This window comes from Osmerus mordax, chromosome 11 (assembly GCF_038355195.1).
Source record: "Osmerus mordax isolate fOsmMor3 chromosome 11, fOsmMor3.pri, whole genome shotgun sequence".
Classification (NCBI taxonomy): Eukaryota; Metazoa; Chordata; class Actinopteri; order Osmeriformes; family Osmeridae; genus Osmerus; species Osmerus mordax.
In genome coordinates, this window is record NC_090060.1 from 7046379 (window position 1) to 7068497 (window position 22119).

The 22119-nt window shown below is 49.6% G+C and overlaps 3 protein-coding genes across 4 annotated transcripts in view; 2 read left to right on the plus strand and 1 right to left on the minus strand.

Moving 5' to 3' along the window:
- Positions 1-9675, plus strand: part of kmt2a (lysine (K)-specific methyltransferase 2A) — a 33647-nt gene extending 23972 nt beyond the window's left edge. The window contains exons 27-36 of the mRNA XM_067245837.1: positions 89-2602; positions 2710-2778; positions 3261-3337; positions 3553-3732; positions 3899-3973; positions 4095-4269; positions 4625-4732; positions 5179-5262; positions 5427-5556; positions 5728-9675. Coding sequence (XP_067101938.1) covers positions 89-2602; positions 2710-2778; positions 3261-3337; positions 3553-3732; positions 3899-3973; positions 4095-4269; positions 4625-4732; positions 5179-5262; positions 5427-5556; positions 5728-6003 — 3688 coding nt within the window. The 3' untranslated portion in view covers positions 6004-9675. The remainder of the gene's footprint in view (positions 1-88; positions 2603-2709; positions 2779-3260; positions 3338-3552; positions 3733-3898; positions 3974-4094; positions 4270-4624; positions 4733-5178; positions 5263-5426; positions 5557-5727) is intronic.
- A 1684-nt stretch (positions 9676-11359) lies between these two features.
- c1qtnf5 (C1q and TNF related 5) lies at positions 11360-14130 on the plus strand. 2 transcript variants are annotated; one of them, XM_067246440.1, is made up of 3 exons: positions 11360-11503; positions 12788-13029; positions 13199-14130. In XM_067246440.1, the coding sequence occupies exons 2-3, from the start codon at positions 12798-12800 to the stop codon at positions 13720-13722; spliced, it is 756 nt and encodes a 251-aa protein (XP_067102541.1). In that variant the 5' UTR covers positions 11360-11503; positions 12788-12797; the 3' UTR covers positions 13723-14130. The 2 variants fall into 2 exon arrangements, with proteins under 2 accessions (XP_067102541.1, XP_067102542.1); XM_067246441.1 differs by having other exon boundaries at positions 11492-11531.
- Positions 14131-17208: 3078 nt separating this feature from the next.
- On the minus strand, positions 17209-20940 carry rnf26 (ring finger protein 26). The gene has a single exon (XM_067246402.1). The coding sequence runs from the start codon at positions 20547-20549 to the stop codon at positions 19188-19190; it is 1362 nt and encodes a 453-aa protein (XP_067102503.1). The 5' UTR covers positions 20550-20940; the 3' UTR covers positions 17209-19187.
- Between the last annotated feature and the right edge of the window lie 1179 nt (positions 20941-22119).

Genomic DNA, 22119 nt, shown 5'->3' on the forward strand with positions numbered 1-22119 from the left:
ACAAGTCATCACATTGTGCCTGACTACTTTCTGAAGTCTCGCATTTCAGTGTTTCAGCCAAATATTTCTTCCTTTGTCCCGCCCCCAGAAGCTTGAGCCAGCAGCGGATTGGCCAGCTAGACGGCGTGGACGATGGCTCGGAGAGTGACGCCAGCGTAAGCACCAACCCCACCCCGACTACCGCCACCGCTGCCGCTCACCGGCCCACAGGTAAGAGGAGGGGCCGGGATCGCCATGCCGACAAGAAAGAGCAGGAGGCGGGGAAGGAGGCGGAGACCACCAGCCGCGGAGCAGCAGGTGGAGGAAGCAGTAACAGCCGGGACAGCAGGAAGAGCCAGAAGGACAACTGCCTCCCCCTAGGAGCCGTCAAGGGTCAGGGGTCGCAGGGTCAGGACCCCCTGGAGGCCCAGCTCTCCCTCAGCACCGACCTACTCAAGTCCGACTCAGACAACAACAACAGTGACGACTGTGGCAACATCCTGCCCTCTGACATCATGGAGTTTGTCCTCAACACTCCCTCCATGCAGGCCATGGGGCAGCAGGCCGAGGCTTCTTCCTCAGACATCCTGTTTGAGGACTTCCCCCAGCCGCTGCCGGGGGCGGAGCCTGTGGAAGGGGGCGTGGCGGGGGTGGAGGAACCGTACGGACTTCCTCTGGAGTTGCCCTCGGACCTGTCGGTTCTGACGACCCGCAGCCCCACTGTGAGCAGCAGCCAGAACCACTCAGCCCTGCTCTCGGACGGACCCGACCGCTCCATGCTCGCACTTTCCTCCAATCCCGATGGGCTGCCGGGGGAGAAGGGTGGGGACAAGAAGAGGGGCGGCGCCGGGGTGTCTCCTGACAGCCAATCAGATGCGGGGAGCAGAGAGTCCCAAGTGACCGAAGGTCACATGACACCCGAGCATTTCATCCCAAGCCCTGCCATTGGTCAGGTGGTGGATGGGGGCGGTAACCAGGATGTGACCAGGAGCTCTGGTACCCCAGGCCTACCCAGCTCTCCCTCCCTGCCCCTCCAGGGACAGAAGTATCTTCCTGCAACAGCCACCGCCAGCCCAGGGCCTTGCCCAAACCCTGGCCCTTCCCAGGCCCCCAGCCCTGCAGTCCACACCTCCTCCCCTCACCTCAAGCCTGGCCCAGAGAAGCTCATTGTGGTCAATCAGCACCTCCAGCCTCTCTATGTACTTCAGACCCTGGCCAACGGGGTCACTCAGAAGATCCAGATCGCCCCTTCCGTCAGTGCCACAGGGGTGATAGACACCAGCTCCTCGGTGCTCAGCTCTATGACCTTGACCACTGGCCTCAGCTCTTCCGGACTCACCACCTCCCAGTCGCTCTTCCCCGCCAGGGGCAAGGTCCTGGGTGCCATGCCCCACCATTCCCACATCCACGCCTTCACCGGCACCACCCAGACTGGCTTCCAGACCGGCATCCCCAGCACCACCTCTGGCCTGCTCATCGGGGTACCCTCCCAGGCCCATGACCCCCACATCCTGGTCACCGAGGCGGGCCGCCCCCCGGACATCCGCCCCAATGTGGCCATCGTTTCCAGCCCGTCCTCCATCGCCCCTTCCCCGGCAATCCTCGCATCCGCACATGGCAAGAAGCGTCCCATCTCCCGCCTCCAGCCGCGAAAGACCAAGAAGCTAGCTCGCAGCCGCAGCCAGCCCACACTGGCGCCCTCGGAGGTGGGCCACTCCAACATGACCCTGATCAACCTGTCTTCCCCCCAAATCACCGCTGGCATCCCTGCCCAGCCAGGAAGCCTGGTGGAGCTGGGCACCCTCACCCCTGCCAACCCCTCGTCCCATCGCAAGGTGCCCAACATCATCAAGAGGCCCAAGACAGGGGGGGTGATGTACTTTGGGGGAGCCCAGGGGGGGATACTAGGTTCCGACCCCTCTACCCACCTGTTGCCATGCACCGTGGCGAGTCTCAACCCCAACCAGTCTGTGTTGAATGTGGTTTCCATGCCTTCCAGTGCCGCCCCGGGTCTCCTGGGCCCCGGTTCAGTCTCCCTTTCCACCCCCATCCTCAGCTCCTCTGACATCACCGGGCCAATCAGCAACCTGCTCTTCAAGGCTGGCCCCCACGGGCTGGGCCTATCGGATCAGCCCATGGTACTGCAGTCAGGGGGAGGGGCTATGATGTCACAGCTGGGCAGCGGGGTCCAAACGAGCATCGCCTGCGTCCTGCCCTCCCATCAGACCTTCAGTATGGCCGTGACCCACCAGGGGGAGGCAGAGAGCAGTATCACCCATGCCCAGCACCTGGACCCTGGTCATCCTGCTCAGGGCCCTATCCCTCTGGCTCCGGCCCCCAGCCCTGCTTCCATGGACCCAGCCAAGGGCCGGGTGGTGGGGGTGTTCACCCAGCAGACTCCTCCCTCACAGAGCTCCCGCACCACCCCCATCTCCAGGGCCTCAGAGAGCAGGCTGGAGCTGAGGACCCCCTCACGGACCCCCTCCACAGGGGGCCCCACTGCCGGGAAGTCCAAGCAGAAGGCCAAGAGAAGCAGGCAGAGCCCAGAGAAGACCAGCGGGAAGAAGCTGAAGAGCTGGCAGGCCGACGCTTCCAAGGAGAGCCTGAGAGACGCCATCACTGGGTGAGACTTTCTTGCAGTCTAAAGTTGTAGTATTGGGTGGTGTTGAAGGAAATGGAGACATTTGTTTTTTGAGGAGAAATTCATTGATTCATCTCTACTACCTGCAGATCCAGAGATCCTATCTCTCCAGAGCCGATGGAAACTGGCAGACCATCTGACAGAGGCACCAACAAGAGGTGAGGAGTAGATAATTTTTTGAATTATTTTATAATATATTGTTGCTGGTATCAGTTGATAATGTTGGTGGGTAATGTTGTTTATAGATTATGTTGTATGTTGTTGGTGAGCAATGTTGAAAGATAACATTGTTGCTATCAGTTATAGCGATGCACCGAAATATATGTATATATATAGTTAGGGGCCGTCAACAAATTGGCAAGTAATTTTATTTAATTTTCAATAGCTGTTTATCCATTACTCCTTAAACTTTCAAAATGAACCCAATAACAATGACACATGTTGAACACCCTTTGGTTTGTCCATTTTCAATCTCACACATTTTTATATAAATTGTTTTAACATTTTAATTTCAGTAGCTCTTTGGGCATGTGACCTACTAACCTCAAACTCTTTTCAGATTATCCGTGAATGAGCTTTATATAATACAATCCTATTAGATTTTAATTTCTGTGCATCCCTAACCATGTGTCCTCTGCAGTGTGTACGGGGCTAGGAGAGCCGACGCTCCAGCTACCCTGACTGGGCGAGCGACGGACGAGAGAGGCAGAACCTCCGGTAGGTTCTTCCTGCCCAGTTAAACTGGAACAGCTGCTCTAACCCCCTTCCTCAAACCTCCCCAGAGAGAAGCACAGAACAGCACCCTTACAATGTTGACGTCAACAATGAGAACGTCCTCACAGCCCTCTTGTGTGTTGGGAGAGAATGTTTCATGTGAACCTAGGATCTCAGTGGAGTTCTAACCATGACCTCATGTTCCTGCTGGGGTCCAGGGTCGGCAGGCCTGCAGACCCAGGGTGGAGCCGGGGGTCCGGGGTCTCTCCTGGTGGCCTCCCCCCCAGACCAGAGGGGAGGGGGCAGAGACTCCCCCATGGAGGCCAAGCCCAAGAAGGGCCTCATCTTTGAGATTTGCAGCGACGATGGTTTCCACATCCGCTGTGAGAGCATCGAAGGTAGGCCCAACTCTGACTAGCCTCTGACAGTTCGTCATTACACATAATGGACTTGGTGCCCTCTTTATGCTTAGGAACTGCACTTCAAATGTGAACTGAAAGATGTGTGATGTGTAAGGTGACCTGTCAGTGTAGTTCTGACTGTGTCCGTCTCGTCTGTCTGCAGAGGCCTGGAAGTCCCTGACTGACAAGGTCCAGGAAGCTCGCTCCAACGCCAGGCTGAAAGAGCTCTCCTTCGAGGGTGAGTGCATCACCTTATCCCCTCGTTCCTCGATCACAACCATCACCATGTTCACATGTAGCCCTATGTGTAATAAATTTGTCATTCTTAAAGAACTACATTTCCCAATGCTCCCCCGCAGGTGTGAATGGGCTGAGGATGCTGGGCGTGGTCCATGACGCTGTAGTCTTCCTGCTGGAGCAACTGCACGGCTCCAGGCACTGCAGGAACTACCGCTTCCGCTTCCACAAGCCTGAGGAGCCCCACCCGCTTCCTCTCAACCCCCACGGGTCGGCTCGCGCTGAGCTGCACCACCGGTAGGGCCGGACGCTGTACACACACACACACGTTTTGTCTATCTGTCCTTGTGGGGACTCAGAATTCAATCATTTAGTTTACTTTAACCCCTACTTTAACCTTAATTCTAACCTTCACCCAAAATCAAAGCCTATCCCTAACTCCTGGTCCCCACAAAGGTGGCAAAACCAGGTCACACACACACAAACGTGCACGAACGCTTACGCACTCAAACACACACAGGCAATACCCGCACAAGCTATGCACCCTCCTCCCAACAGGCTATATACACACGCATGCACACTACTTAGCACGCACAAAATACAATAGTGTGTGTGTGTCTAACCACCGTCTGTTCCATCTGTTGCTCTCCAGGAGGTCTGTATTTGATATGTTTAACTTCCTGGCATCCAAACACCGCCAGCCCCCAGAGTACAACCCCCTAGAGGACGCAGAGGAGGAGGGGGCGATGAAAGCTGCTCGGTGAGTCACCTGGTCCACTCATCCCTGGTCTCTCTGTCACCTGGTCCACTCTCCCCTGGTCTCTCTGTCACCTGGTCCACTCGCCCCTGGTCTCTCTGTCACCTGGTCCACTCGCCCCTGGCTTCTCTGTCACCTGGTCCACTCTCCCCTGCTCTCTCTGTCACCTGGGTCCACTCTCCCCTGCTCTCTTTGTATCCCTGGTCTCTGTGCCACCTGCCCTGCCTCCCCTCTGCCCTGCCTCCCCCCTGCCCTGCCTCCCCTCTACCCTGCCTCCCCTCTGCCCTGCCTCCCCTCTGCCCTGCCTCCTCTCTGCCCTGCCCCCTCTCTGCCCTGCCTCCCCTCTACCCTGCCTCCCCTCTGCCCTGCCTCCTCTCTGCCCTGCCCCCTCTCTGCCCTGCCTCCTCTCTGCCCTGCTCCGTGTGTCTGACTGCAGGTTGTTGTTGCAGGAGAACCTCCAGCGTGGACCTGCCTCTGGCTCAGAGGTTCAGGCAGCTGAAGACCTCCTCCAGGCAGAGCGTGGGCGTCTACAGGTGAGGCCCTGGACTCTCCTGTTACAGTGCCTCTCATGGGTCACAGACTATAATCATAAGAATAATAATGAGCTAGATTTCAACACATTAAGTGTGTTGAACTCAAGAGTAGTGTGCAGGCCAGGGATCACTTCATGTTGTGTGTGTGTGTGTTTGGTCTCTAGGTCTCCTATCCATGGCAGGGGCCTCTTCTGTAAGATGACCATCGAGGCAGGAGAGATGGTGATCGAGTACTCAGGCAACGTGATCCGCTCTGTCCTCACAGACAAGAGAGAGAAGCTCTATGACAGCAAGGTGAGGAGGGAGGGGAAGGAAAAGGGGGAGGGGGAGGGAGGGAGAGAGTGTGAACTTTGACCTCTAATCATGGACCTTCTAATCCAGTATCAAGTGGGTCTTTCCTTTTTTTAAACAGTATCATGCCACCATCATCACTCTCACCCTCCTGTCTCTGATCCCTCCTCACAGGGGATTGGCTGCTACATGTTCCGCATCGACGACTACGAGGTGGTGGACGCCACGGTGCACGGCAACGCTGCCCGCTTCATCAACCACTCATGCGAGCCCAACTGCCACTCGCGTGTCCTCAGCGTGGACGGCCAGAAGCACATCGTCATCTTCTCCAGCCGCCGCGTCTACCGGGGGGAGGAGCTCACCTATGACTACAAGTTCCCCACCGAGGAACCGGCCAATAAGTTGCCCTGCAACTGCGGCACCAAGAAGTGCCGCAAGTTCCTCAACTAGACGCCACCTCCCGTCCCACCGGGAGTCGTAACTTTTCAGACGTTAACCGGACGTTTTCCAGAGATTCTCCTGCTTCCGCCGTGGAGCCGTGGTCCCTGTGTCTTCATATGGGCGGTTCTATAGGGGGACAGTGAGTGTGTCTGTAGCGGGGGTCGGTGACGCTGTGGTGAGGGTTTCCTGGAGGGAGGCTGGGCAGCACACTGATAGGAAGGACCCAGACCAGGTACTGGCCCAGATGGCACACGTCTGGGCCCAGTCCAGGTTCTGGTCCAGACCAGTGCTCACCCAGGACCAGGGATGACACCCTCCAGGTTCTGGTCCAGACCAGGGATGTCCCCGTCCAGCTTCGGACCCCAGCCCTCAGCCTCTGCAGGCCTCTCATCTGAGCGGGGCCCCTCTGTGGAAGAACAACAGATTATCGTGCCTCCTTCGTTGTTTCTGTTTACTTTGGATGGAGGGAGGATTTCAGACAGGGGAGACGGGGGGGAGGAAGAAAGAAGGATAGAAGCAAAGAGCCTTTACAGAGTTTGTAGTTTTGAAACCGTTTGAATCCTTTGAATAACGAGAAAAGAATATGCCCTTTTCATGAGGAGATAAAGCATTGCCTCACCCTCCATATTTTTCTAGAGGAGAGATCTGTCCTTGAGTCCTATCTGTGATGCTCAGGGAGGGTCTGGATGTAGAGCGCATAGAAGAAGAAAAAATTGCCACATTGTTAAAAGACTTCCGTTTATACACCAAAGTGCAATTTTGAGGAAGGGACTTTTACCAGTCAATTAAAGAACAGAGAGGAGCGAGCAAACTGCTGCTGGCCTCGTCTGGTCATACCTGCCCCTCCGTCACTGTCCCCATGTGAAAGTCCTTCAGGCCTTCAGAATAGCCATGCCAATACCCCACCCCAACCCCTCTCTCTCCTGGGCGTTGTGTTGTAGACACTGTACATAGTTACCCATGCTTGTCCACAGCATCCTGGTGGAGCTGCATAGCCTGTAATCAACACCAGAGGGCGCTGTGGGGAGCCAGACGACAGGGCGACGGACACCTCTGTCTGTCTGTCTGCAGGATGTTTTTAAACTGTAGTTGTGTTGCTCTTACTAGACGATAGCCACGAGTGTACTTATGCTAGAGCCCTAGACGTAAACTTTAGACGTAGAATCCGATTTTAGGGAAATAGAAGGGTGGGTCATTGGATCACATCCCCGGTTCTGACTGAACTAGGTGGAGGTTCTGGTGGACTGACCGACGAGGGACTAGAACTTGCGTATTTCTGTTTTTATGGTTACTTTTGCTTTAGTGAAACATTGTTTTTTTGTTTTTTTTGCTGCATAGGAACATGTGACCAAGGCCAGAGCCATTGATTGGTCCAGCACTGTACCAGTGGGGTAGAAGGAAGAGAGTGATATCGGAGTGTCTTTGGAAATCAGATTTGGAACAATGTCTTGAATTTACAGCATTGAGTACCAAACGTCAGTTTAAAAAACCTTCATATGAAGAGTATCTCCATCTGTTGGAGAAGAAAACCAGCTCATGGCCTATATTAATAATAACCGTTGACTATGGAATAATATTTTTTTTTTTATGTATGAAAATTAGTCTTTGAAGTCTTGTCTGTTATCTGTCTGGTTTGTTATGGACAGGGAAATATCATGCTTGCTTTTGAAATGTAAATAATATGTATATTTTTCTATACGAAAAGACTAAAAAGCACTCACTAGTGAATAGCACTTAATGACGATGGTATTTATATTTTTAAGAAAATCGTATTTATTTTATTGCCATTTTTGTAGGAACTAGAGTGGTTTACAAACACTAATGCTTGGGCTCATTTTTTTTTTTTTTTATTCAGCTGCCTTTTCAACATGTGTGTTCTTTTTGTTGCTTGTCGTTTGTTTTCTTTGTAGCCTGAATGTTTCTTTGATTCCAAAGACTGATGATGTGGCTTCGTCCCATTCGCTGAGAGCAGTCCACCAGTAGCTCGATCCACCAATAGGAATCATTCGTTCAGTCACGGCGGCAACCAATGGCATCCTAGCATTGTGACGTTCTTATGCACTTGAGGGAGTCCAGAGTGCTGCTCTATGAGAATAGCTGACACCTCTTCCCTTCCGCCTTACTGATGATGATGATGACGATCTTCATCCAACCACACAGTCCCAAGCCCAGCCAGATCTAGCCAGTCACAACCCTGACACAGTCTTACTTAGTCAGCTTTAAGTCAAACCTCACCATCTCCCCAATCTCTAGCTGTGAAGATATGCAACTTACTTAGTCACCTCCGCACAGGGACCATGTCCCTCACAAGTCCCTGCTTTCCTCCAGTTAGACCCGACAACCTCCCTAGTTCTGTCCCAGCAGCCTCGACCTGGCTTTTGCCGGTCCATCCATTCAGGGATCCAGTTCTGGTCCAGCTCGCTCCCCGTCCCCCACCCCTGACGGACCACCCGCAGGTGGGGTCCTGAGTCCTGCTGGGTGCTGCTGCTAAGGCCCGCCATGAATGTACACACCTAGACCAACCTGATTCTTCATGGTGACGGTTATCATTACGTTTGTTCGAACCGTGATCAGAATGGTGAAAAGGACAGGGAAGGTGACCTCACAAGCCCCGCCGGGGGAAAGGGACAGTGGAGTTTTCTGGCTAGCCCTAGCTAAGCTAGTGTCGGGACAGGAAGGTCACACACACAAAGAACTTACGAACTATCTATCACACTTGCGTTGGTTAGCTAGCGAGCTAGCTGCTGCCATCTGAAGGGCTCCGTCTACGACTCTCTACTCTCCAGATTTAACGCAGTCCTGTGTTTGATACCGGGTGACAAACAACAACAACAATAACTCATTCTTTCACCACTGTGTTTTAGATCCAGTTCCTGTAGTAGACTCTGTTGTTATCTGGTTGTCATAGCAACATACCACCCCTGTGGTCCTTCATCTGTAATTAACCTATATTAAGATTACAATATATACACATACATAGTAGTTAACTTGTACTTCCGTATCTATACAATATACAGAATGGACATACAAATTTAGTAACAGTAGCCAACAACAAATCTTTTAACAGTTGATAGCAATGTTTCAGTGTACTCTATAATGGTTTTGTGTTACAGTATCAACTTAGATAATAGCTAATGTACAACATTTTGTATATTAATATCCAGTACCAGTTTTCCTGTGCCTGTGAACGTTCCCCTGACGTTGAGGGAACATTGCAGATGTTTAATTTTGGAAAAGGAACGGTATTTATGTCATGAGAAATGTAAATGTGTAACGTGGTTGTGAACTTCTTGAGGTCAGCCATCTTGGATTTTTTGTGTTTGATTGTTGTAGTGAATATTTCCGTTTTTATTTCTTTTCTTTTTTTTATTGTATTTTTTTGTGCATTTTTAACAGGGATTATTTTTGACTGCTTACTTGATGTGGTAGAGAATCCAGTCTGGAGGTTTGTGGAGACCAGACGGGAGAAAGAGATCTCCACCAAAACCATGTTTCGCTCTCTCTCTCTCTCCTCCATCTTGTCAACTTGCTGGGCATTGTACCCATCACGTACTGTTGTACACAAACTCACCAATGATGGTAGCGAGGAGAAGCATTTGTATTTATTTATTTTTTCGTGTAACTTTCCAAACAGCTGTGTATTGTTCCGTGCAGGTCGAGGAGTCAGACAGCCCTTTTAAGTTGGAGGGGGGGGGCGGGGGGGAGGAAGACCTGCTTGTCTGCTGTTTCATTTCCTAACGGGTCCTCATGTTAAGAACGTTCTAGAATGTTCATGTTGTGTGTAGAACATCATCAGTGGGGGGAGGGGGGGGGCCGGGGTGTTTGTGTCTTTTCTTATGCCTTGAACATACTGTATCTCTTGTCTTTCAAACTCTTCATCATCCATAGCTGTCCTACATCAACGATGAAGATGAAGATGATGTCAGTGATGTTTTCCCCTCTGCGTTGCTCATCAGTGTTCTCTCAGTGCTCCACAGGAAATGAAGGAAATGTCGAACCACAATAGTAAAAACCACAAAACTACTTACGGTTGAATGTAAAATTAGGAAAAACAAGAATTGTAAATAATTGTAAAAAGAAAAGTTTCTAATCATGTTTATTTTCTATGCACTTTTTTTATTTAAGTGATAGTTTAAATAATAAACATGTCTCCTTTACTCTACCATCGGACTCCGGCTTCATGTTCTTTGTCCAAGGACCGACACACACAGAACGTCCCAGTCAGGAGAAAGCCTAGAGGGATAAAATACCATGGCGAAGGGTGAAGCAAACCTGCACAGGTTAAGTAAAACTCCACACGGACTTGAAGTGAGCGGTCCTTACACCATCTCCCGAGGAGGTCTGACTACAGTTCAGATCAGGGGTCTGGGTTGTTTTGGAGTGTTCACATATGTGCAATATGCTGACTAAGCTGAGATTGTTTGGAGGGCTGAAAGGGACCAAGTGTGAAAAAGCCCTGGAACAAACCCAACACCTCCAGTCCAAAAAAAAGTTTGTCTTCAAATGGTCCACCTGGAGAGAAAGCATTGGAGTCTGGTAGTACGGCTTCAAAGACCCGCTCTGACACCCCCTACTGTGACAATCTGGCTCATAAAAACAGGGTTGTAATGTTGGAACACAGTCAAACTGTGTGTCGGATTACTGCTGACATGTCACCCCTACATCCTTAAACTGACCATGTTGCAACTATAGAGTAGACTACAATGTCAGAACAACAGACAGAACTGCAACAGACCTTAACATAACCACAGTCACACACACACACACACACAGGCCTCACATCTCTACATGAACTGCTATCAAGAGAAAGATGACAAAGAGCAGAAAGGGAGAGAAACATGGGGAGAGAGAGTGAAAGTGTTAGTAGAAAGGCTGAGCGTCTCACTGAAAGAAAAAGAGAAAATTCTCCGGCTGTGTGTTGTGGTTTCGTCTCCCCCACCACAGTCGTGACAACCTCCTCCACTGTAAATCCCATGTAATCCACTAAATTTATCTAGATCACATCTCTACAGGACTGCTTCCGATCCCTAAAACCCCTCTGTCTCTTTCAATCTGCTCCAAATGTTTTTGTTGCTGATACTTTTCTCTCATTATTTATCGTGGACATACTTTAAATACTTCTCGTGTACTCTTTCCCTCTTTGTGTTTCTGTCCCTCCCTCTTTCTTCTTCTCTGTTTTCCCACTTACTCTGGCTTTTTTATTCCTCCCTCCCTCCCTTTTTCTCCCTCTCCTCCCTCTCTCTACTGCCCTCCAACCCTCTTTCTCTACTCCCCTACTACCTTCTCCCCTATTACTCTCTCTTTAACTCATCTCCCACCCTCTCACTCCCACCCTCCCTTTCTCTTTCTAATTGGCTTTCATTACCATTTCCTGTCAGAGGTCTTTCACTTTTCCCAGACTCCTCAGTTTCGGCAACAGAACACTTTCATCGTGTCCCGTCAGCTGCACTCACGGCTGTTCTTCTCCACTCCGCTGTTCCTCTCCACCTCCACTTCTGGACCTCACCTGGTAATCCTGCACTTGTCTTTAGTTTGAGGTGAACTATTTTAACTCTGAGACAAGGCTCAGTGAATGTTGTATGTTAACGTCTCATCATGTTTTCAATAATGGATGTATGTGTTTGGTACATCTCACCAAATTATGAAAACTGCTGACTAAGTCTTTAATTGGATATTTGTCACCTACCTGCTTGTGAAAATAGTAGCTAAAACACATTACTATTGGGATTAGAGATGGTTTAAATGGAGAAAGAAGTCAAGTGTGATAGTTTGTTACCAGGCTGTAGACAGAGTGTGTTGAGAAGGGCTGGGCTGCAGACATGTTGATATAGTTGTTGTAATGCCAGTAAACTATGATTTGGTGTTCTTCTTCACACATCACTGTGGAGAGAGGTTGGAGGAGGAGGAGATGGAGGGGGGAGGAGAGAAGGAGGGAACCCTGCATATGTTTGTAATGTCTGTTTTTCCTCAGAATGCTGAGACAGCTTTTTGTGCAGCTGTTCCTCTTTTTGTCCCTCCTCTCTGTCGCCCTCCTCTCCCTCTCTCTCTCTCTCTCTCTCTCTCTCTCTCTCTCTCTCTCTCTCTCTCTCTCTCTCTCTCTCCTCAACCCCCCCCCCTTTCTCCCTTTGTTCTCCCTCTCTTTCTCCCTCTTTCTCTCTTTCCCTCCCTCTTTCCCTGACATAAAGTTCAAACCAGCTGTGCCTTGCATACTTCTAAAGTCAGTAGTTATTATGTGTAATAAGCTGAAAGGATATAAGGACTATGTGGATCTATGTGTTTGTATGGTTCTCCAAGAGCCAGCTCTCCGTGGTGCCTGCTTAACGGGGCTGTAGTTCTGTGTTAAACGTGAACTGCTACCCTGTGATCTGTAGACATGTCAGCACGGTGTACTGCCTGGTGACGCTTGTCCTGTTCTCTCACAGCAGCCAACAGGGGCGGTGTGTGTGTGTTCCTCTTTCACAGCTGGGTCATCTTTTTCCTAGGTGGAGGCTTTATTCAACACCTTGAGGCTTGCACACACACACAGCACACCCTTCTCTCCAGATAATTTCCCAGAAATATGATTAGTTGTTCTGAGGACCCAGAAGCACGAACTCTGAACTTTTCTTTTTCTGCTAACAGGCTGCACCTGGGTTTGAGAGCTAAGGACAGCCAGTCAAAACAAGACTTTTGTACTGATTATATGATTCAGAGACTTGTGATTGCATAACAAGCTATACGTTCTGCTGTTCCCCCCTCCTCTTTTCCTCTCCTCTTCTATCCTTTCTCTATCTCTGCCCTTCTGTCCTCACAGAAGTCACCTTATGATGACATTGCCACAGCTCTGGCTTGTGCCCCTCCTCCTGGTTCTACAGATCCACCTTTCTGACCAATTAGAAGACAACAAGATCCCGCCCAGCCTGTGTTCTGGCCAACCAGGTATCCCAGGCTCTCCTGGTGTCCACGGCAATCCTGGCTCACCAGGAAGAGATGGACGGGACGGGCGAGATGCTGCCCCTGGGGAGAAAGGCGAGCGAGGAGACAGGGGATACTCAGGTAGCCTACCATCAGTGTTCTGCAGCGCCCGCTGACAAGAAGGATCCGTCACACAACCTGTTCGGTGTTCTCTCATTGGCCAGTCAGGTGTCTACTGTGTCTGTGCTCTACAGACTGTAGCAAGTCACCGAGGTAACCTAATGTGTGTCTGTGCTCCATCTCTCTCCAGGTGAGACAGGACTCCGAGGGCTGACCGGCGACAGGGGAGACCCGGCGCAGAAGGGTGAGCGGGGGGAGGCGGGGGAATGCGCCGTCTCTCCCAAATCCGCCTTCAGTGCCAAATTATCTGAGGCTCGCTCCATGCCCGTTGCCTTGGGCGATGCCGTCCGCTTCGACAGCATCGTCCTGAACGAGCAGGGAGATTACAATGCGGAGACGGGCCGCTTCACCACCAAAGTCCCGGGGGTGTACTACTTCTCCGTCCACGCCACCGTCTACCGCGCCAGTCTGCAGTTTGATCTGATGAAGAACGGCCACGCGATGGCGTCCTATTTCCAGTTCTACGGTAACTGGCCGAAGCCGGCCTCGCTGTCCGGTGGCTCCATGCTGCACCTCGTCCCGGGGGACCAGGTGTGGGTCCAAATGGCGCTGGGAGAGTACAGCGGAATCTACTCCAGCTCCAAGACCGACAGTACCTTCTCTGGGTTCCTGATCTACTCAGACTGGAAACACTCACCTGTGTTTGCAAAGTAAAGAAATGTGTCATGGTGAATACCGCTTATTTCCCAACTGACGTTCCTGGATGTTAAAAAAATATTACAAAGTTATGCAAGTGATGATAATAACCACAGGCGCAGTGCTAGGTTACTGAAATGGTGGACGGTGATGTGGAGAGCAGCTGCTAGCTTTGTTTAGTCTGTTTGTCTTTCTGTCTGTCTGCTTGCCTGCCTGTCTGTCTGTCAGACTGTTTGTCTACCTACCTACCTACCTGCCTGCCTGCCTGCCTGCCTGCCTGCCTGTCTGTCTGTCTGTCTGTCTGTCTGTCTGTCTGTCTGTCTGCACCCCTGACCCAGGCCTTAACATGTCATCATGCTAACAACCATGTAAATCTTAGTGTGTCACCCACCAGTTATGTCAATAAAAAAAAATGTTTCACTTTCATACCTGGCCCTCGTATAAAGTTACCTTGCCAAGTTCCACCCACTATACAAACCTGTCTAGTTTATCGGAGACATGGCAGATGGAGGAGATGACAGGGAGAGGTGAGGAGTCCTCTGGACAGGATTGAAACTCGCCCATGTGGTTGCGACATCACTGTTTACCATTCTCTGCCAGGAGCAGTGGAACGTCTGTGTAGATGTTAAACACTCGCACTTGCCAAGCAGACAAGGAAATCTCCTTCCCTGTCTGCCTCTAGAAACAACTCTAGGGCTCGATTATGTTCCACAAATACTCCTCTAACCGTTTTCCTTCAGAAGAGATGAGAGGAATGATCGGTCGTTCTCCTCCCTCTGGACAATCTGTTTCCATTCCTTCAGTCGTGCAGTAAATCTCTCCCTCTCTCTGACGGCGCCAAGTCTAAGCACTAATCACCCAGACGGTGAAGTCATTCCCCTTTGGCATGGATGGGGGATGTCAGGGAGAGGCAAGCATTCTCAGGCTGAGTTTCAAAACCTGTGATATGTGTCCTTTCTTTCGGCCTTGTTTGATGTAATCCCCAAGAAGAGGTGAATTAGTGAAAACTCAGCAGAGGGCAACTGGTTTTGACTAATCCAATCTTGTAAAATCACTACCCTCCGGAGAGTGATGAGGAACTGGAAGGAATGAGAGGTGATACTGAGAGGAAGGCATGCTCCGTGTCCACTAGAGGGCAGTGTTGTGTTACTATGTCGCTCTCCTCGTCTCTTCTACATCCTTCTCTCATCCCCTCTTTCTCCCCATGCTACAATCTCACCCAGGCCCAATCAAGAGACTGAAACTCTTAATTGTGAGTGAGTGAGTGAGTGAGTGAGTGAGTGAGTGAGCGAGCGATCAACTAAATGAAAAAAGCTGATGATACCTTCCACAGTGGAAGGTATCATTTTCTGGGTTAGTTTGTCCATGCATTGATGCATTCCTTCATCAGTATGCTTGCGAGTCTACTCCTCAGCTATGTTCAAGGTCTACAGCATGTGACCTGGCTGACCTATCCTACAGATCCCCACAGCCTGGAGACAGTAGTCTCAGTATGTTTCTCTAGGGGTCAAAGGTCAAGTTCCAATGTGTCATTATGTTGGCAGGCCTGATGGTGATCTGCCACTTACAGAGGAAGCCCTGGTCACTGACCCTCCAGCCCTGAGATCTGCAGCCCTGAGCTCTGCAGCCCTCAGCTCTGCAGCCCTCACTTCTGTCAGACTGTGGGCTCTACAGATCAGTCTCTGGTCCAAACGCTGAGGATTAACTTCAGAACGAATGAAACAGAGAGGAGATCAGTGAGAGAGAGCTAGAGAACAGACACATAGAGTGAGAGGGGAACAGTGACAGACAGAGAAAGAAAACAGACAGAGAGGAAAGAGAGAGACGTGTGGCGGCGTGGCTGGTCCTTTTCCCACAGTGCACTTGGCCAGGATTCCAAGGGTTCAGCTGGACCGATGTGACGGGTCATGTCCAGAGGGGACAAACTCTCATCCTCTGTTTATTTTCCATCTTCCGCCTCTCTTTTTGTGTTCCTCATCAAACATCATCTGCTCGGTGAACACGGACCCTGTTGACTAACTAACAAACAAACACGGCAGCATCTGACAGGCGGAGTCGGCCTACAACACAGCCTGGTGGTCCTGCTGTCCTCCAGAGGGATGATGATGACGGAGGGAAACTCATAACCCTCCAAGATCCTCCAACACTGAAAAAGTTCATCCACTGGGAGAAAGAGAAGAGCTTGATTTATATCTTTTTTTTACATCAATTATGGATATAAAACTATGTAGTTCTGAAAGGTTTCAAACTGTCAGAGATTACACGGATAAACAGTCCTCATGGTGCTTACCTGGTTTGTGTCACAGACCTGGTGAATGTATGAAGATGTCCAGTGCTGAGTGAAGTGTATAACCCTCCCCTCCAAGATTCACCAAAGAAGCTTTGCAGTGCCAGATTGTAAAATCAAGACCCATTTTTACGATTAATATACATTAATCTTTTTCACCAGTTGGGAACCTCTTAATTGAGTTCACGTTATCTCTACATAATTTCACTTTTTTTACAGGATTCTTGGAATTCTGATTTTTTGAAGTTGACAACTCCACCCCAGCAGATGGCTCCTTCCTGGCAGAACTTGTCCCTAATATCCAATAAGATTCCCCTAGTTTGAACCCTTCCCTGCTCTCCAACAACCCCTCAACTCCTCCTACATCCCAAACCAGTCCTTCCCTTCAGCCCCAGCTATAACCCCCCCAAACCTCCCTCCCCCCGCTCACCCCCTTCCCCCACACCAGTCTCCAGCACCCCCACCCTGCTGAGCGTTCACCCCCAGCATTCCCTCTCTCAGATGGGGACTGGAGCAGAGCAGCTGGGGGGGGTGGGGGCACATTCTCATGGTCAGACAGCCAGAGGTCCGGAATCACGAGACCCTTCCATCCAAAACATCTACATCCTGCTTCAATCTCCATCAGATCCAGTCCTACCTAGGAAGGGGGATATGATCATCCAGACCAAATTTGGTCTGAACAAACAGTGGGTGAAGCTGGGGATTTGAGCTGAACCAAACAGGGAGGAATGTTGGAACCAGCAGAGGCCTGTAACACCAGCATCAGTGACCTCGAGGGATTTACTGTGGCACACGCTCAAGAAAGACACTCGGACATACACACTCAGGAGACTTCATACACTCTCTAACACAAACCCACACACTCAGACCACATGAAAACCAATCTCACACACATTCCTACACAAACACACACTCAGAGACCTCAAAATAAACACTATGACACACTCTCATTCACACACTGTCCTCAGAGCTACAGTCTATAACGGTATGAGTATTTATTATGGAGATTTGACATCCGTAATGTTGACAGTCTGTGGTATCTAGCCAGAAATATGAATAAAAGGATGCTCAAAATAGTTGTCAACCCTGCATGCAGATATACAGGTGAGCCACTCTGAAGGTTTATGTGTGTGCTATATTGTCTATCTCAGGAAATCTTCAAGAAGGAAAATGTGCCAATAACATCAAATATTTTTTATGTAAACTTTGACAGGCGAGCAAAGCCACTCCCATTAACATAACATTTTCTCATTCACAAAGTCAGACTTGACAAATACTGTTTGAAGAAGAGTGGTTTGGAAAAACACAATACATTCATGGCTTCTTACTGCAACACCCACCACCCTTTCCTCTCCATAACGGGACACATTCATATCTGTTCTGCAGTTACACATCATGACTGTCTCCATATCAAGAGAATGCTTTGGCACTTTTATGAACAAGATGACAATGGGTGTGTGGGTTCATCCCTACCCCCCCTTCCCAGTAGCAGGTACTACACCCTGTGGTTGGAGACAGAGTCAGACTGGACTGAGCACAGCCTAACTGGATCCTGGTGGTCACCACTAATGGAGTGCTGGGGGGGCTGATGATGTCAACAGGGCTTATGATGCTATGTCCTCCTACAGCCTGGGTATTCTCTCAGTGTGGGCGTGGCAGGCCAACCAATCAGATGATTTACAAGGTCAAATTAAACCCCCCCGATAATCGTTTAGAAGGCAGAGACGCCCTGGTGCAAACATGTTTATTTCTGTTTGGGACAAAAAAAGGCCTTTCGGTGGTGCTTCAGCTTTTAACCCCCCCCCCCTCGTCTCCCCTAACAGAATAATGTAATAATCAGCCCACCGATATCCTGTTGAACTGGAACCCAGTGAAGATCAATAGCACTATAGCCAGTCAACAAAGGGAAAGGGCAATGCTGTAATGTGCTCATGCGGACCTTTAGAACAAACAAATCAATGAGGAGTTGGGAGGAAAAACAAACACGTTTCCTAACAATTACGCAGTGAGAACTTGGTTTGGTGCCAATCCTGGGCTCATGAGGCTGTCATCTTTTATTATGGGATAGAATTGTCAATACCACAGAACCTGATGGGGAAAACAAAAACAAGGCTATATACATACTTAAAATTAATAACGATGGGTTGCCTATTTTTATTATATGTATTAACAAAACGACTTTGTTCCCAAAATGTCATACCCCATTTGGCTTTAAAAGTGGTCCTGTATTATTGGTGGGAATGCCTGTTTACAGCAACATTCTGTACAGCAAGAAATAGCTTACAGTTTACAACACAGTCATTGCCAATATTTCTCAAAGTATTGCCCAGCATACATTAGCCTTAAAACTAAGTTTGACGTCCCCTTGGTAGGATTCAAAACCCATTCAGCTCACAGAAACAGTCAGCAGCCCTTTATCTTTAAACATACAGCAGGTTGTTCAACACTCGCATCCCTGATGGATTTCCTCCGAACATAATTGACCTGATCTGTGGTGTGCAGTCCACACAGGTACACTTCTGGATGAATGTTTATGATTAGTGATTAGCTGTATTACTGTTCTCCAGCACTGTGTCATGGGTGTGTGTGATATGATTGTTCAGGTACTGGTTACCATATCAGCATAGTGGACTAGAGCTGTACAGCTGACAGGATCATGCAGATAGCATAGACAGACTAAATCTAGATTATGTATAATCTGGCTGTGGTCTAGATTCTACCTGGCTGTGTTCTAGATTATATTTAGTCTGTTTTAGTCTCATTAGTCTCTCCTGGATACACAGTGATATTGTCTTTTACAGACCATTGGTCATCAATAGGGTTGGTCCAGTCGCTCACGGAAAAGATTATAAATTAGTATCGTTCTGGTCCCTTTAATGTTTAAAATGTGTCTAAAATGACTCTTTCACAGTTAGTTACACATGTTGTTCATGGTCTCTCTCACGTAGACCTGTCCGTCCTCACAGAAGGTGTTGGTCTCCAGTCTGCTATGGAGTATATGGATCTCCATGACTTTGGTCTGCAGTCTTTCACAGACCTCCTTGATCTAGTTCTCACAGATATATCTCCATGGTGCTAGTCTGTAATCTTACAAGACCTTCATGTTCTCACAGACGTCTATGTTGTTGGTCTCTCCTCCTCACAGATCTATGTTGGTCTCTCCTCCTCACAGATCTATAATGTTGGTCTCTCCTCTTCACATATAGACATCCATGGTGTTGAGGATCATGTGCCTGCAGAGAGGACAGTTCTGCAGGTAGATGGGCTGTCTGAGCAGGATGCTGGTGCAGTCTTTACACAGACACAGGTGCCGACAGGGCAGCAGCACCACCGTCTTGCTGCAGTCCTGGCAGATCACGCACTTCTTCCTCTCCTCCTGCTCCTTCAGCAAGCTCAGCAGGCCATCCGCCGAGCCTGGGCCTGCCATAGCAATCAACCCAGGCCCTGAGAGCTTCCACAGGGGTCTCTCCCTGCTGGAGCTGGGGTTGTCCTGTTGGTGACGGGGACCGGGGTGCTCCCGAGGCGGCCCCCCTGCAGCCCTGCCGTCTGGGGGGGCCCGCTGCTCTGCGTCCTCAGCGCCCCCCTGTCCTTGGTCCCCGTCCCCCCCTATCCTGCGGTCCCTGTGGCCCAACCCCTGCCTCAGCCTTGACCCCAAGCTCTGCCCCAGCCTACTGCCTTGCCTAGACAGCCTCTCCCATCGGTCTCTCTCCTGCCAGTACATATCCAGGAGCACCCTCTGTAGAAGGCGCAGGGCTCCAGGAAGCTGAGCCACTGCCCTCTGTAGACGCCATAGGGACCCAGGTAGGCCTCTAAGCATGGGGATAGAGTTGAGGTAGATGGCTGCTGTTTGGGCTCCGCGGCGGGTAATCTCTGGGTGGAGGTAGAGGGTGGTGGCCAGGGTGATGGAGGCTGTGAGTAGGAGGCCGTAGACATTGAGGATGAAGGTGCTGATGAGGAAGTGAGCCAGCAAGAACAGGTACTCCAGTGCCAGGCTGCAGGGAGTCCACAGCAACATGGTCGTGCCAGACAGGCTGCTGTACAGGAAGGCTAGGAGAGTCATACCCAGTTCCAGAACTTTCTGCAGGGGGCTGGACACGGCCTGCCACACGCTGACCGCCCCGTAGTACACGTTCTGACTGCCAATGAGAAACATGTTGACCACGCTGTTGACCAGGTACACCGCTAGATTTACTGCGATGCCGCAACCGTCACACACGGACAATGCTCCGCGCTGCAGCAGCGCTCTCCCGCGCAGGCAGACGTGAGACGATAGATGACCCATCATCTTCAGACTCTCCAGCACACTCCCCAACATGCTGACCGTTCCTTGGGCCAGGACCGCCGCACTCTCCGCCAGATACACCAAACAGGAGAGGACAAACTGGCAGCATTGCACCACTAAATTGGCCAGCAACATCGGAAGGTTGTTCACGAAGGCAATAGATGCCACAACTAGCCGGATCAAGGAATGAACTATGACGAAGTTGAGGTCCAGAAGAAAGCCTATGACTTCGATACATTTTGATACAGTGCTGAATACTAAGTTCACCAGACCCATCGCCGTATAGTTGTTGCAAGTTGGTTACACAGTTGCTCTGTGGTTGTTTTGATAAACAAATAGAGTAATGGTCCAGTTTACGATACACCCTGGCCCGGACTGTTATGGCCAGGTTTACTATTTAGCTAAAGAGCGAACATAATCCTCAAGTTCTACCACCATCATCAGCGGATGTTTATTTTCAAAACCTTTGCTAACTAGCTGGCTAGGTTAGCTAGCACGCAGTTTCTTCCTCGCAAGAAGCACGCTAAATAACGACTATTTTCTTTATTCCTTCTTCCGATAATCTTTGATTAATATCCTTGTCCAAAGTTCCCAACATTGCTAGGCTTAATGCACAAAGAAATAACAAAATGTCCCAAAACAGCAACTGGCTGTGTATCGTTGCTACATGTATTCCGCCATTCTTGTTTTGAGCTGCATGGTCAGCTGTGAGCACATTATCTGTGCCGCCAAAGCTGCGTGCTGGGTGCGCATACCACTGAAAGGACAACGCAAAGATATACGCAATTATGAAACTTTACAGACTACGTTTTTACCGTTAGAACTTAATATCAACGCAAATACTAGACACGCAACAACACTCACCACAATAATAGGCTACAATAAATTGTATAATTACTAAACAGAAGACTGCTTCGAAAATAAATACATCTGCTTTTGACACAGGACTCAACTGTTTTTAAATGGGCCCCTTTTCGGCAGCTTTTGCTGTCTTCGTTTGTGTTATGATTTAGCCTATAAAGAGGTCTGTGTCTAGACAATAACATTTCAGGAAGAAACTGCTGATATTGGGTAATAAAAAAAATCGCATCCCAAAAATGTCCTTAGTTTGTAACTCAGTGATCTCTCACGTCACCAGGATTTCCCAGATTCCTTTGAGATAAATGCACCGGCTTCCCATGACCTCACCTTATTGTATGACAATAGCCTGAATAAAAATCCACAATGCTGTGCCGAAGTTTCCTTCCTAGTCTTGTGTCTCATCCTCTCCAGCTAATGTCTACTGTTCTCCCACCACCAGTGTGTGCGTGTGTGTGCGTGCATGTGTGTGTGTGAGAGAGAGAAATATAAGAGAGGGAGGCAGAATATGGCCTGCAGCTGCCAGAAAGGGGAAATGAATCCTATATGATCATGGGGCTCATTCTGAAAACATGGAAGCTTTCCAGACACTGTAAGTCTATCAACACAGTCTTGGGGTGGAGCGGTAAGTCTTCAAGGACCTTTAGAGGGCTAAAAGGAACTCTCCTTCGACGGGCTGTGTCCTGTAGGCTATTGTGTCCTGCAGGACAGGAGTTCACTTCCTGTGTTTGTTTTATAAGATTATATAGGTCTTCTTCTACACATTGGTGTAACACAACACTTATAGGATAGACTAGGATATTCGTTTTTTTCCCCCACAGGTGTAATGAGCATGCCTGCTCAAAAGTAGCATAACACATTGAACATGTAACATATATTATAACATATCCTAATGTATAGTGATGTAAGAGCAACACCAGAAGAGTTGCCTGGCAATGTCAAAGTAGCATGAACCAAAAATCTTTTAATAATCTTTAGTTTTCAAATA